The sequence below is a fragment of the Dama dama genome, chromosome 31 (assembly GCF_033118175.1).
Source record: "Dama dama isolate Ldn47 chromosome 31, ASM3311817v1, whole genome shotgun sequence".
NCBI classification, from domain to species: domain Eukaryota; kingdom Metazoa; phylum Chordata; class Mammalia; order Artiodactyla; family Cervidae; genus Dama; species Dama dama.
In genome coordinates this window covers 8,466,474-8,481,455 of record NC_083711.1, presented here as the reverse complement: position 1 = coordinate 8,481,455, position 14,982 = coordinate 8,466,474, and the positions used below count along the sequence as shown (strand labels likewise).

Here is a 14,982-nt window from a genome sequence, read left to right as displayed (position 1 = left end):
TGTTTTGACAAAATCAGGACGACTAAGATATATATAATAGTAATATGTAAATATGATAACTCAAGGAATAAAAATCCCTTCCCATATTTTTCTTGATGAATAACTGACAGCTGATTGCATACACCTAAAATGTATGTGAAAAAAACCTTTTAATAGCACATTTCAAATATGAGCTACCATGAAGTTTTTTCCATTTCATTTGAATATAACTAATACTTTTGAGTCAAACTAAATGCAAATCAAAATTGGATCAGTTTCAGAGTTCAAAATACAGAATGCCTTAGTTCAGGTTCAGTGGAGTTTTCTACATCACCATCTCTGCCAGTTCTAAAGCTGTGCTGTGATCACCTGGGTCACAAGTTTACCTGGGTTGTTGGAGGAAAGCTATGGCTCGAAAGCCGATGTCTTTCCTATAAACAGCTCCCTCAAACTTTATAGTGGCAAGTCCTTTCCTGGCTTCTTCAAGGGCTGAGATGAGATTTCCCCTGATGGCCGTGACAGTAAGGACCCTACCCCCGTTCGTCACCACCTTGCCATCTTTTAGGGCAGTGCCTGCTTGGAACACCTCCAGTCCTAAAGCCTGAGCCTCAGGAAACCCTGTAAGAGAGAGCATATTTGATACATCAATTACAATAATATTATACATTCTGGCTTATTTAATTCGAAAGGGTTTTTTAAAAATAAAATCTTTATTTCACTTAAGTGAATTTTCACAAGAATCCTAACAGAAAGGAATTATGTGATGTAACAGTAAATTGACCCTTCCTCATATGAACAGCCTGTTCTGCTCTAGGGTGATAACTGTATTACACTAAAGCTTTGGGTTATCATAGATCTCATGTAAGAATGATTATTTCAATGAAGGGGAAAAAAAAAAGGCAAGCTATGAAAAGTTTGGTACTAGAAATGCAATTATATTGTCCTGAAAAGTAAAAAACTTAAACATCAATGAATAAATCCTGATCACTTTTTACTGAAGAGTAAAAGAACTTTTTTGCTTTACCACAGCCAACTAGATAAGGTTGCTTTTCCTTTTTAAACATTATTAAACTATATTTTCTAAATTATGCAATGGACAATTCATACAAAGATAACCTATTAAAAAAGTTTTTTATATCCTCAGTTTGTCTTTTTCCTTTTCTCTTTTAGCACCGTATTTGGTAATCTATTAAATTTTTTCTGTATCAGTTAAAAAAAAAAGTTTTTTAATTGAAGTACAGTGGTTTATAATATTGTGTCTTCTCTTGGTGTTTGTATAAGATAGGGGCATTTACATATGACCCAGCAATACCACTTCTGGGCATACACACCAAGGAAACCAGATCTGAAAGATAGACGTGCACCCTAATGTTCATCGCAGCACTGTTTATAATAGCCAGGACATGGAAGCAACCTAGATGCCCATCAGCAGACGAACGGATAAGGAAGCTGTGGTACATATACACCATGGAATATTACTCAGCCGTTAAAAAGAATTCATTTGAATCAGTTTTAATGAGATGGATGAAACTGGAGCCCATTATACAGAGTGAAGTAAGCCAGAAAGATAAAGAAAATTACAGCATACTAACACATATATATGGAATTTAGAAAGATGGTAATGATAACCCTATATGCAAAACAGAAAAAGAGACACAGATGTACAGAACAGACTTTTGGACTGTGTGGGAGAAGGCGAGGGTGGGATGTTTAGAAAGAACAGCATCGAAACATGTATATTATCTATGGTGAAACAGATCACCAGCCCAGGTAGGATGCATGAGACAAGTGCCCAGGCCTGGTGCACTGGGAAGACCCAGAGGAATCGGGTGGAGAGGGAGGTGGGAGGGGGGATCGGGATGGGGAATACATGTTAACTCCATGGCTGATTCATGTCAATGTATGACAAAAGCCACTTCAATATTGTAAAGTAATTAGCCTCCAACTAATAAAAATAAATGAAAAAAAAAAAAGATAGGGGCATTTAGTCATAGATACCCAAATATCTGGTGGTGTCAGTAACATCCAATATTGGAGCATCAGAAACTATTACACTTGTCACTAAAACCTTAGGGAAATTTCACCAATACAAAGACCTTGTTTCTATCCCTTCCCTTTCTTTGTTTTAAAAGGCAATCAGTTCCTAACTGCCCAGTTACCATGTGTGGTATTTACAGGGCAAAGGACTTCCTGTCTGGGTAAGACAGTAAATAGGGTGTCTGGAACTTATTTACCATTTTAAAACACTGACTTACATATAAATTGGTTACAATCATTTAACTATTGATAGATGCCTCACCTCCTATAAAGAGAAACAGAAGAGAAGGCTATAGTTCTGAAACTGCTTTAATTCTGCCATCAAAATGACTATGGGGTATACTGCAAACTGGGGGAGGGGTTAATCTCTGATCAGAGATCACACCCTGAAATCTGAAATTTACAATTCAAATTTACATTTCAAATTTAATATGCTTTATCAAAGCATATTAAAAAGCAGAGACATTACTTTGTCAACAAAGGTCTGTCTAGTCAAGGCTATGGTTTTTCCAGTAGTCATGTTTCCAAAAACATGTATGTATGTTTTTCCAGTAGTCACTGTGGTGTTGGAGAAGACTCTTGAGAGTCCCTTGGACTGCAAGGAGATCCAACCTGTCTATCCTAAAAGAAATCAGTCCTGGGTGTTCACTGGAAGGACTGATGTTGAAGCTCCAATACTTTGGCCACCTGACGCGAAGAGCTGACTCATCTGAAAAGACCCTGATGCTGGGAAAGACTGAAGGCAGGAGAAAGGGATGACAGAGGATGAGATGGTTGGGTGGCATCACTGACTCAATGGACATGAGTTTGGGTAAACTCTGGGAGTTGGTGATGGACAGGGAGGCCTGGTGTGCTGCGGTGCATGGGGTCGCAAAGAGTCGGATGCGACTGAACTGATGTAGTTTATACTAATGTTCCTCTGACTGTCATATATTCTTATTATCTTACTGGCTCTCGGAGGATGGACGAGAAAGGCAGGACTGGGTGATTCTCCAGAAACTGGGCTAGGCCCACTTAAGTCTTCATTGTGCAGAAAGGGAAATGGATAGCAGTTCCTAAATACAGCAATTTTAGATTCTGGATACTCATATCCAAGCAACAAGCAACAGAGTTATGTGAAGAATCCGTGAATAGTTACTGATGGCCTCATACCCTTAGAGGGAGCTTTGCATGGGACAAAGGCCTACTGCGGTACTGTTCACATTGTTCTCCAACCTTGCATTCTCTGATGTTCACCTGTTATCTCTACACCCTTGCTGTAGTCTCCTGGATAACCTTTACTTGCCATGACCACAGTTACAGCAGCACAGTTGTCCAGCCAAACAGGCAGAGATGTGCAGAGCAGACCATCTAAGGTAGACTGGATCACTTCATAAAGATCACTTTTAAGAAGTGGGAGGATCACCTGGAAAAAACACAATCAATATGATAACTGAGAGAAATTTCAATTCTCCTGGGACATTTTATTCACTGAAATACCAGAATTTGCATTATAGTTATCAAAGGTAATTATTTTAAGGCTGAAAAATCCCAAGATTAAAATACCACACATCTTTTTTACTCACTTGGCACTCTGGATCACCGAAACGGCAATTAAACTCCAGAACTTTGGGGCCGTTCTTGGTCAACATTATACCAGCATAGAGGACACCTTCATTAAAAAAGAAAAAAAAAAAAAAATCTTTAATGCAGACACTGTATTGTGACTATGCAATTTAGAATACAGACTCAAGGTTTCAGAATGACCATAACCAATGTTACAACAGTGGTCAATAAAAAGGTGGTTTAAAACAAAGGGAAAATTCTGTAAACTTCCTCCATGAATCATGTCCACAACGACATCCATGTGCTTACCTATGTACGGCATACCCTCCTTCTGCATGCCATCCACTGTCCTCTGAAGAATGGTATTTTTAATTTTTAGCAACAAATCCTTAGAAACCTGGGGAATACAGAGAAGTATTTAAATGTAATTGGTATTAAACTAAAAAAGTCCTCACCCACATTGAGGCTCCTTTGTATACTTCAATATAGTCTGCATACCTCATAAGCCTGTAAGTTGAAAATCTAGAGTTTATAAAATTATTTATAGAAATCAGAGCTAGAGTTCTTATATTAAAATCATTTTCACCAAATGGTAGTTTTAATACATAAAGTCTAAAGGAAACCATGTTTGTTTCTTAATCTTTTAGTTAAGAAAAATATAAAAAAGGCACCATGTTATTCACACAAACAATTATAACTATCAGTGAAATGAAATTTCAGTTTCTAAGTGCTATTTATAATATACTCAATGCAGATTTTTCATAAAACTGTCCAGGAATTGTGTGGAAACATACTTTATCCATTATAGTAGAAAGAGAAGAACAAATGATAGTCTGACTTGCTTTTTTTTTTTCCTGACTTGCTTCTTGATGAACCACACCCACTCTTACTGAGCACTTATTGTTGGGCCCTGGATATCCAAAGGTGCATAATTAATTTCAGATTATAATTGGCTCAAGGGGTAAAAACAGGGTGTAGAAAAGAAAGGAGGGGCTGTAAGGATCTGTTTAATCCCAACTTAAGTTAGTTCCACAAAGGCTTTTAGAAAAGGTTAGTTTTAGAGTGAGACCATAAAAGATATTTTTCATTTATCAGGAAAACCAATTTGCTGATTAGTAATGTCATTTACTCGAGAAGGAAATGGCAACCCACTCCAGTACTCTTGCCTGGAAAATCCCATAGACGGGGAAGCCTGGTAGGCTACAGCCCATAAGGTCACAAAGAGTCGGACACGACTGAGCGATTTCACTTCACTTCATGATGTCATTTACAGGAAAAAAAAAACACAAAAACAAACCGGAAAAAGGAAAAGTGTCTTAAGAGTTCTTTGCAAAGACTAAATGATGACTACCTGAGGGGCTGGACAGTAGGCGCCCATTCCCCCAGTGTTGGGGCCCTGATCGCCCTCCAGCAGTGGCTTATGGTCCTGTGCTGGTGGCATGGGGGCCACAGTCCGTCCATCAGTGAAGCACAGACACTGCGGAAAAAACAAACAGTCCACTTAACCTTAAATGCCAAAAAGGTAAAAAAAAAAAAAAAATTTAATAAGGAGAACTATACATACCTTAACTCCAGTTAGAGAGTTTTTAAGTAAAGTGATTTATTTATCTTTTTTTTTTTTTTAATTAGTTGGAGGCTAATTACTTCACAACATTTCAGTGGGTTTTGTCATAGATTGATATGAATCAGCCATAGATTTATACGTATTCCCCATCCCGATCCCCCCTCCCACCTCCCTCTCCACCCGAGTCCTCTGGGTCTTCCCAGTGCACCAGGCCCGAGCACTTGTCTCATGCATCCCACCTGGGCTGGTGATCAGTAAAGTGATTTAAAACATAAATAACTTTCCTAGATCAAGTATCAAAAGATTTTGTATATTCAATTCTGAAGGATCTGTAGTTTTTGGGCTAGGTTGGTCAAGGGGCAAGTCAAGCTACTCCCAAAAATAAAATAGTTCAACCGTCTCCGTCTTTAAATAATGTGTGATATAAGTCCAGTTCCCCTACTGATACACTAGGGGTGATTAAAAGAAGATAAATTACTTTTTCATTTGTATCCAAAATACTAAACACATACAAATTCCTTTGTATTGCTCAGTTTATGCTCTTGGTTGAAGCAACCAGAACAAATCAAGCCTTTTTTGGGGATCATAAATCAGATAACAGAGCGTATACTCTATGTAAGTTCAAAAGATGGATATACGTACAGACACCTCTTCTCCTTCAAGAAGTTCTTCAATGACAACTGTTTCTCCTGCTTCTCCAAAAGCTTTACCCTTATTGGAGATAAAAAACAAAGAGAAATCATAAGCTTTCATTCCTTATTTAATCGGCTGCTGTCATTTTGCACCATTTGTATAATGGACCAATGCACTAGTTTATAATTTCTCTTTCCCTTTCTGAAAGCTGCATAGGAACATATCAATGTCTCCTATTTGTAAAGTGGCAACGATGTAGAGTTAGCACTGGTACAGAAGAAATAAATACATCATTAGAATCCTCCTGGGTAGCCACCTTTCCAGGTTCAATAAGGCAACAGAAAAACAGATGTTTTCATCATCACTTCTTTTTTTTTTTCCATCATCACTTCTTAACTCTTATTTCCGATTACAATTATGTTTGGTTATAGTAATTATACCGTGGCGTCTGTGAAAGCAGATTTCCAAAAGATGGAGAAACCCAAAACAACCAAGATGGATCATAAAAGCAAAACATTAGGGGCTTCCCTGGTGGTCCAGTGATTGGGAATCTGCTTGCCAGTGTGGGGGTCCCGGGTTCAATCCCTGGTCTGGGAGAGTCCTGCATGCTGCAGAGTAGCTAAGCCCCCGTGCCATAACTACTGAGCCTGTGTGCTGCAACTGCGGAAGCCCATGTGCCTGGAGTCTGTGCTCCACAGCAAGAGGCCCGGGCCCCACAGTGAGGAGTGGCCACCTGCCAGCCGTCAAAGCCTGTGTGTGGCAGTGAAGACCCAGTGCAGCCAAAAATACTACTTTTATTTCGTTAAAAAAAAAAAAAAAAAAAGCGAAATATATTAAAATAAAAAGCAATATATATTATCATTGTTTCACTTTTCTTAGACTTGAGACACCAAGAACAGATACTTGTCTTTACAGAGATGAATTATAATACATAGTATTATGAACAGTGACTACTATGCATTTTCCTCATCTTGAGGATAAGAATTTGTAAGTATTTGCAAAATTGGGAATAGTTATCCAGTGTGACTAGAAAATTATGAACGTTTTTCAGAAGGATCAACTTACCTGCATAATCTCCCTGACAGCTTCACAGGCCTCCTCTTTGCTCTTGGCAACAATTACCCCTTTCCCAGCTGCAAGACCACTGGCCTTCACAACCAAAGCAGGGAAGTCTGCACTGTGAAGACAGAGGAAGTTTCAATATTCAGTAAATCCTTACGATTCAAAAGTTTAAAACACTTTCAGATCTTGTGATGATATTCTACAGCAACAACTAAAAAGCAGAAAGAAAAAAAACAGCCAACACCATTTTGATGTACTTCATGTCAGGATTCTTTTCTTCTGTATTCCTCTGTAGTTACCTGTGATCATATGGTACATACGATTTTCCTTTTCTCACCTACCCTGAGAGCTTATCAACAAATCTTTGGTGGAAAAAATAGCAGCAGTATAGCATGCATAAGGAATGATCTTTAAGATACAAAGTAGTGAATCATAGACCAATATAAGCAGGGATACATAACTTCTCCAAGTACATGTAAGAAACTGTTGTTGGTAGTTTTTTCTGTTGAGTAGACCTGGATCTCCAGGAGACTTACCCAAAGTAACTAACTAAATTGTTATGTCCAAGGAATCTGGCTACTGGAAAACAATAAATTTCAATGTAGAATAAAGAATAAATAAGAATAACTAAAACGAAAACTATGGATCGGAGGTTCGTGACATTGTACAGGAGGCAGGGATCAAGACCATTCCCAAGAAAAAGAAATGCAAAAAGGCAAAATGGTTGTCTGAGGAGGCCTGAAAAGAGGAGAAGCGAAAGGCAAAGGAAAAAACAAAGATATACCCATTTGAATGCAGAGTTCCAAAGAATAGCAAGGAGAGAGAAGCCTTCCTCAGTGATCAATGCAAAGAAATAGAGGAAAACAATAGAATGGGAAAGACTAGAGATCTCTTCAAGAAAATTAGGGAACATTTCATGTAAAGATGGGCACAATAAACGACAGAAATGGTATGGACCTAACAGAAGCAGAAGATATTAAGAAGAGGTGGGTGGCAAGAATACACAAAAGAACTATACAAAAAAAGCTTCACGACCCAGATAATCACAATGGTGTGATCACTAACCTAGAGCCAGACATCCTGGAATGCAAAGTCAAGTGGGACTTAGGAAGCATCATTATGAACAAAACTAGTAGAGGTGATGGAATTCCAGTTGAGCTATTCCAAATCTTAAAAGATGATGCTGTGCAAGTGCTGCACTCAATATGCCAGCAAATTTGGAAAACTCAGCAGTGGCCACAGGACTTGAAAAGGTGTTTCCATCCAAATCCCAAAGAAAGGCAATACCAAAGAATGCTCAAACTACCACACAATTGCATTCATCTCACACACTAGCAAAGTAATGCTCAAAATTCTCCAAGCCAGGCTTCAACAGTACGTGAACTGTGAACTTCTAGATGTTCAAGCTGGATTTAGAAAAGACAGAGGAACCAAAGATCAAATTGCCAACATTTGCTGGATCATCGAAAAAAGAGTTTCAGAAACGTCTACTTCTGTTTTATTGACTATGCCAAAGCCTTTGACTGTATGGATCACAACAAACTGTGGAAAATTCTGAAAGAGATGGGAATACCAGACCACCTGACATGCCTCTTGAGAAACCTGTATGCAGGTCAGGAAGCAGCAGTTAGAACTGGACATGGAACAACAGACTGGTTCCAAATCGAGAAAGGAGTACGTCAAGGCTGTATATTGTCACCCTGCTTATTTAACTTATATGCAGAGTGCATCATGAGAAATGCTGGGCTGGAAGAAGCACAAGCTGGAATCAAGACTGCCAGGAGAAATATCAATAACCTCAGACAAGGAGATGATACCACCCTTATGGCAGAAAGCGAAGAAGAACTAAAGAGCCTCTTAATGAAATTGAAAGAGGAGAGTGAAAAAGTTGGCTTAAAACTCAGCATTCAGAAAACTAAGATCATGGCATCCAGTCCCATCACTTCATGGCAAATAGATGGGAAACACTGCAAACAGTGTCAGACTTTATTTTTTTGGGCTCCAAAATCACTGCAGATGGTGACTGCAGCCATGAAATTAAAAGACACTGGCTCCTTGGAAGAAAAGTTATGACCGATCAAGACAGCCTATTAAAAAGCAGAGACATCACTTTGCCCACAAAGGTCCATCTAGTCAAAGCTATGGTTTTTCCAGTGGTCATGTATGGATGTGAGAGTTGGACTACAAAGAAAGCTGAGTGCTGAAGAATTGATGCTTTTGAACTGTGGTGTTGGAGAAGACTCTTGAGAGTCCCTTGGGCTGCAAGGAGATCCAACCCGTCCATCCTAAAGGAAATCAGTACTGAATATTCATTGGAAGAACTGATGTTGAAGCTGAAACTCCAATACTTTGGCCACCTGATGCAAAGAATTGACTCATTGGAAAAGACCCTGATGCTGGGAAAATGAAGGCGGGAGAAGGGGTCGACAGAGGATGAGATGGTTGGATGGCATCACAGACTCAACGAACATAAGTTTGAGTAAACTCTGGGAGTTGGTGATGGACAGGGAGGCCTGGTGTACTGCAGTTCACGGGGTCGCAAAGAGTTGGACATAACTGAGCGACTGAACATGAAAACATACAATGTAGCTAGATGTGTCAACACAAAAAAGGCAAAAGCATGTATCTTCCAACATTCATTTATTGCTCAATGTTTTCCATAAAATAAAGAACAGGATGTTTAATTTCAAGATTTAGGATTGAGCAGTGATGGCAGGAGGCCAAGTGATGATTCTTCTCTCTAGTTATTTATGAAAAAAAAAAAAAAAAAAAATCCATACCCTTTATGTTGTAAGATGCCACTGTGTCAATTTGGCTAACACTGCATGACTACAGAACCAAATGTATCCTTTCCCCCTATAAACTATTCAGCAGAATTGTTTAAAAGCGTATCCTTCTGCAAGGCCACAAGAGTAAATCTCAATTTTATTTTGATGTTGGAAAAAGGCAATCTATATTCTATGAGTTTTCCCCTAGAACTACCTTACTATAAACTTGTAACAGTGACTCTTACATTCCAGTATGATAACAAGACAGCTGCCTTTCACAGGCTGTCTTCTATCTACCTCATAATGAAGTCACAGGCTTCTTCAGGTTTAATGAAAGCTCTCCATCTTGCAGTTGGGATTCCGTGTCGGTCCATAAACTCTTTGGCAAATCTCTTGCTGGACTCTAACTGAGCTGCTTCTGCTGTGGGGCCAAAGCACCGAACTCCCACAGAGTTCAGGTTCCCAACAATTCCTAGTGATGGAAATAAGCAGCCTTAGTCAGGTCTCTGCAGGGCCTTTTCATTCTGAAGAATTAGGATTAGACTAAAGCTACACTGAGGTAAGTCAGATGGTAGAGAGTAGGAAACATGAACATTTTTCATGTTTTCTACAGGATATAACAAAATGCTACTTGCACGTGATTCAAGTACAACAAAAATTTATGTTATATTCAAATACATGAACAGAGCAGAATAAAACAAAGTATTTGTCATGGCTGCAAATTTGATCTCTCGTTCAAATTTTCTCATATTATTATTTATATTATCCACAATAGTAATGCTTGGGAGAAAAAAAATTCTAGACTCCATAAATCTCAAGAGGGTAAAAACTTTTTCCAAGGTAATACTGTATTAGGAAACCTCATCTGTAAAATGTATTAGATTAGATGATCTGTAAGCTCCTGTTGGCACTGTATAAATCATAACAATAAATAGAAATGAACTTTACCAGCAGCTAGAGGTGCCTCTGGTCCAACAACTACAAATTCAATTTTCTCATCTTTGCAGAACTGTGCAAGGGCAGTGTGATCACTGATTGAGATGTCTGTGAAAACATAAAAGAAACAAACCCATCTTGTTTATATAAACATACTTTGTTTAAGGTATAGTAAGTAAGTGTCTTGCTGAAGTCTAAGTACTATACTCTTGTATGCCTATCAATTGTTGATTTTCTTTTACTGGTGAAGGAGAGTTTCACCATGAAAAATTCAGAGCAGAGTACATTAGGCTAACCAACAAAGTTGAGTTCTCTGTTATCACTACATTGACAGAGAACTGAGTAAGTTTCCCAAGAGCTGTACTCTCTTGATTGTAGTGTTCACGTCACTAGTGCTGATTATAAACAAAACAGTGTATCAGAGAATATACTCAGAAACTGGCCTTTTAAATGTCTTTCATTCAAGATTTACTAAAAATTACTATGTGCTAGATAACTGTCCTAGTCACTGAGTTAAGACATATATACAAACAGGGTTCCTAAACTTAGGATGCTTATATGTCACTATGGGAATGCTGGGTTATGACTATCCAAGCAAACTAATAAAGTTAGGCAAATCTGATGTGAAGTAAATTGGGAGGCTATTTCTGACTAAGCCAGGCAGGGGCTCTTTGTGCAAAGATGTTTAAGCTAAGAATAGAATGATGATTTTATGACCTTCCTCACTTTCCCAACCTACCAACGAGGTTAATCTTCTTTCTCAATGGAGTTCTAAGTAGTAGTGGGTTCAGCCATATACTGAGCATGAGTTGGTTTTATAGGCACTCTTCCACTTCACTGTATCTGGGCCACCATTCTTAATCTGGCTGAAGTCTCGAATTACTCTGCACATATGTGGTGTTTGTGATGTGCAAGGAGTAAGTGCAGAAAAGTAAAGTTCTCAGTGTACAGAAACTGCCTGAGTGGGATAAGGATGGATACCATGAACTCTGGGTTAGTAGGTGCAAACACAACTGGGCCGAGCAGAGCCAACTTCCTCAGCACAGCAAAGGAAGATGACACACCTAACCTGTGAATACAAGTGATGGAAGTTTCATGACAGTCTTGGGAGATTTTCACGGGCTGGTCCATGTAACAGCAATTGCAGCCAGATAAAATGTGCCAATACTTAAAAACAAAACAAAACAAACAAAACAAAAAAACCTCACTCGCAGAGCTGAGATCCCAGGGAAGCAGATATTTTCTTATTTATCTCTTATCTGTGGTCCCATGTACACAATCATCTCCCAGTTCGTGGCTCACTGGATTTATGTTCTCCCTGTAAATACTACATGCCATGCAGAGTACTAGGTACAGTGCACACAGTGCAAAATCAGACAGGCGAGTTCCTTGCCTTCATGCAGTTTACATTTTAGAGCTTCTGTTCCAGGAGGGACGTGAAGAAAAGAGACAGACAAGAGAAAAGTAAAAGAAGACACAGGTAACAGTTCACTTTAGGATAGTCCTCTTTGAGGAGGTAACGTAAGTTGAGACCTGAATGATGAGGAGCCAGTCGTGCTGGGTTTGAGAACAAAGTGCAAGGCAGCTCTGTTTGGGAAACTGCCACGACTACATGGATAGAGCACCGAGAAAAGAAAACAAAGAATACAAAAGATCAGGCTGGAAAGGTAGAGAGGCCAGATCACAACAGGTTTTGTAAGCAACAGTAAGGAGTTTGAGTTTTATGCTAACTACTATGACAATTTACTGGAAAGTTTAATGCAGCATAAGAATTGATCACCGTCTTATATTCACCAGTGGAAGAGATAAAGGCTGAGATCTATTATGAAATAAAAATTAGCAGAACTTACATTTAATAGCACTGCTCAATTTTTCATTCCCCAAAACATATATCCAAACACCTTGAATCTGTATTAGGTACTGCTTTGTGACTTTCTTATTAGACATGTTTAAAGGTTTAAACTAATTTAAGGTAAGGAAGTGCTATACTGAACAACAGGATACCTTAAATTTATAATACACGGCAACTATTCAAATAACCATATACATTTTTGAGTTAAGCAAAGCATTGAAATCTGAACAGCGATTGACTCTTAAAAAGAACAGATGTGGTTGACAGTTTATCATTTACAATTGTTCACTTTTACTTAAAAAAAGTGATTACCAGTATTTGAAATCTTCTCAGAGCAGGCAGTGCCTGCATTTCCTGGGGTAACCAACACTTGTTTGACATGAGTAGACTGTGCAAGTTTCCAGGCCAGTGTGTGTTCCCGTCCTCCACTGCCAATGACAAGTACTCGGGCTGCCATTGCACTATCTGCAAAGCAGGAATTCAGCAGGAAGATGAAAGCTGCAGAAAGAAAACCACAGTTGACCGTTTTAAACTGGGATTCATAATTTAAGAAATATGATTGTACTCTTAAGGATTAGCATGGTACTTTAGAAATAAGGCAGACTGGCCTAAAGAGCTTGATTTAAAAAAAAACAACAAAAAAACACAACTACAAACAATCACCCTTTTTAGGGCTTCACTTTTAGAAGATTTAATAATCATCAAACCTCAGTTAAAAATGAGTCTTAATGTTGTTCCAGTGGTTAAGAATCCATCTTCCAACGTGGGGGACATGGGTTTGATCCCTGGCCAGGGAACTAAGACACCACATGCTGGGTAGCTTGCGTGCACAATATACTACTGTGCAGCAGCTCGAGCGCCACAGCTAGAGAGAAGCCTATGCGCCACAAAGAAGACCCGATGCAGCCAAATAAATAAATAAATTCTGATGGCCATATAGTCTCTGTTGCAATTACTGAACTCTGCCATTGTAGCACAAACAGCAGCCTTGGACAAGAGACAAATGTGGCCTAGCTATGCTCAGCAAAAACTTACATAAAACAGGCATGGGCTGTAGGTCATAGTTTGCCTATTTCTGCTCTAAGCAACAAGAAGCTGTAAGAGGTTTATGAAGAATTAAGTGTGGCTATGTTTCAATAAAACTTTATTTATGGAAATAAGCAATTTGAATTTTGCATAACTGTCACAGAAACATCACTTTTTCTTTTTTTCCCCTAACCATTTAACAACATAAAAATTATTCTCATTTAGTGAACTGTACAAGAACAGGTAAATGGCAACCCACTCCAGTATTCTTGCCTGGAGAATTCCATGGGCAGAGGAGCTTGATAGGCTGCCATCCATGGGGTCGCAGAGAGTAGGACATGACTGAGTGACTAACACACACACACACACACACACAGGCAGTAGGAAGGACTGGCATGAAGAGCTAACACACACACACACACACAGAGGCAGTAGGAAGGACTGGCATGAAGAGCTATAGTCTGCTGATCCCCATTTAAGAAGTTGGTGTAGGGCTTCCCTGGTGGTGTAGTGGTTAAGAATCTACCTGCCAATGCAGGAGAAACAGGTTTGATCCCTGGTATGGGAAGATCCCACATGCCTTGGATCAACTAAGCGTGTGTGTGACGCTGAGGTAGCATTCTAGAGCCTGGGAGCCCTTCTGGGCCCCTTCACCTTAGAGGCCCTGCTCCAAAACAAGAGAAGCAACCACGATGAAAGGCCCATACACTATAACAAAGAGTAGACCCTGCTCTTTGCAACTAGAGAAAGCAAAAGCAAAACAAAAAAGATCCAGTGCAGGCAAAAATACAAATAAGTAAATAAATCTTTTTTTTTTTTTTTAAGTGCAATATGCTAGAAAACTGGCAAAGGGACTTCCCTGGTGGTCCAGTGGTTAAGAATCTGCCTTCCAATGCAGGGGATGCGCATTTCATTCCTGGTTGGGGAATGAAGATCCCACCACGTGTCAAAGGGCAGCTAAGCCCAGGGGATGCAGCAGCCCCCTCCTCCCAAAGGAAATTGGTGGAGAAGGCAGAAATCAAATTTAAACACATCTCATTTAGTTCTGGCATCTGATCCTGAGCAGGATGGGCAACTATCTCTCCCTCAAGTTACCATGTGACCTTGGTTAAGCTCTTACTGTCTGCAATTCAATTTCTATGCATCTTACAGGATGGAATTAAGAATGTGCCTTATGAGGCATAGTAAGAATTGAAATGTCATTTATTTGTAAGTAATTAGTACAACTGCATACACTCAGTAGTAAAAGAATGCTAACATGCTACATTTGATTACTTTTGTCTAAACTGATCCTTCAGGGATAGAAATTCTAGAAAGCCAAAAGAATGAATAATCTGTCATATTTGTCATATTCATTTACTAATTTTCAGAAGACATCTAATTACGTAGAATGCAAACTGATAACAGGAAAAAGTGAAATCAGTTACTTATGAAATACTAGGACTACATATTTAAAGAAAAATCTAAGTTGATAATATAAAAACACTTCTTGAGCACTTCTTGCCAGATGCTACTCTAAATGCTTTGAATTTTAAAATTCTATAAGGTAGATAGGATTACTACGCCCACTTAGCTGATAA

The 14,982-nt window shown here is 38.9% G+C and overlaps 1 protein-coding gene across 11 annotated transcripts in view; it reads right to left on the bottom strand.

The window, feature by feature from the left end:
- Positions 1 to 14,982, bottom strand: part of GART (phosphoribosylglycinamide formyltransferase, phosphoribosylglycinamide synthetase, phosphoribosylaminoimidazole synthetase) — a 28,086-nt gene that overhangs the window by 11,384 nt on the left and 1,720 nt on the right. For 9 of the 11 annotated variants that reach the window (XM_061134359.1, XM_061134360.1, XM_061134351.1 and 6 more), the window contains 10 exons: positions 12,689 to 12,874; positions 10,537 to 10,632; positions 9,886 to 10,060; positions 6,824 to 6,935; positions 5,768 to 5,836; positions 4,913 to 5,038; positions 3,871 to 3,958; positions 3,582 to 3,667; positions 3,253 to 3,421; positions 366 to 597 (listed from right to left, as the gene is read on the bottom strand). In XM_061134359.1, coding sequence (XP_060990342.1) covers positions 366 to 597; positions 3,253 to 3,421; positions 3,582 to 3,667; positions 3,871 to 3,958; positions 4,913 to 5,038; positions 5,768 to 5,836; positions 6,824 to 6,935; positions 9,886 to 10,060; positions 10,537 to 10,632; positions 12,689 to 12,833 — 1,298 coding nt within the window. In that variant the 5' untranslated portion in view covers positions 12,834 to 12,874. Of the gene's footprint in view, positions 1 to 361; positions 598 to 3,252; positions 3,422 to 3,581; positions 3,668 to 3,870; positions 3,959 to 4,912; positions 5,039 to 5,767; positions 5,837 to 6,823; positions 6,936 to 9,885; positions 10,061 to 10,536; positions 10,633 to 12,688; positions 12,875 to 14,982 lie in introns of those variants that run through there. The other 2 variants (XM_061134363.1, XM_061134362.1) reach the window with 2 other exon arrangements.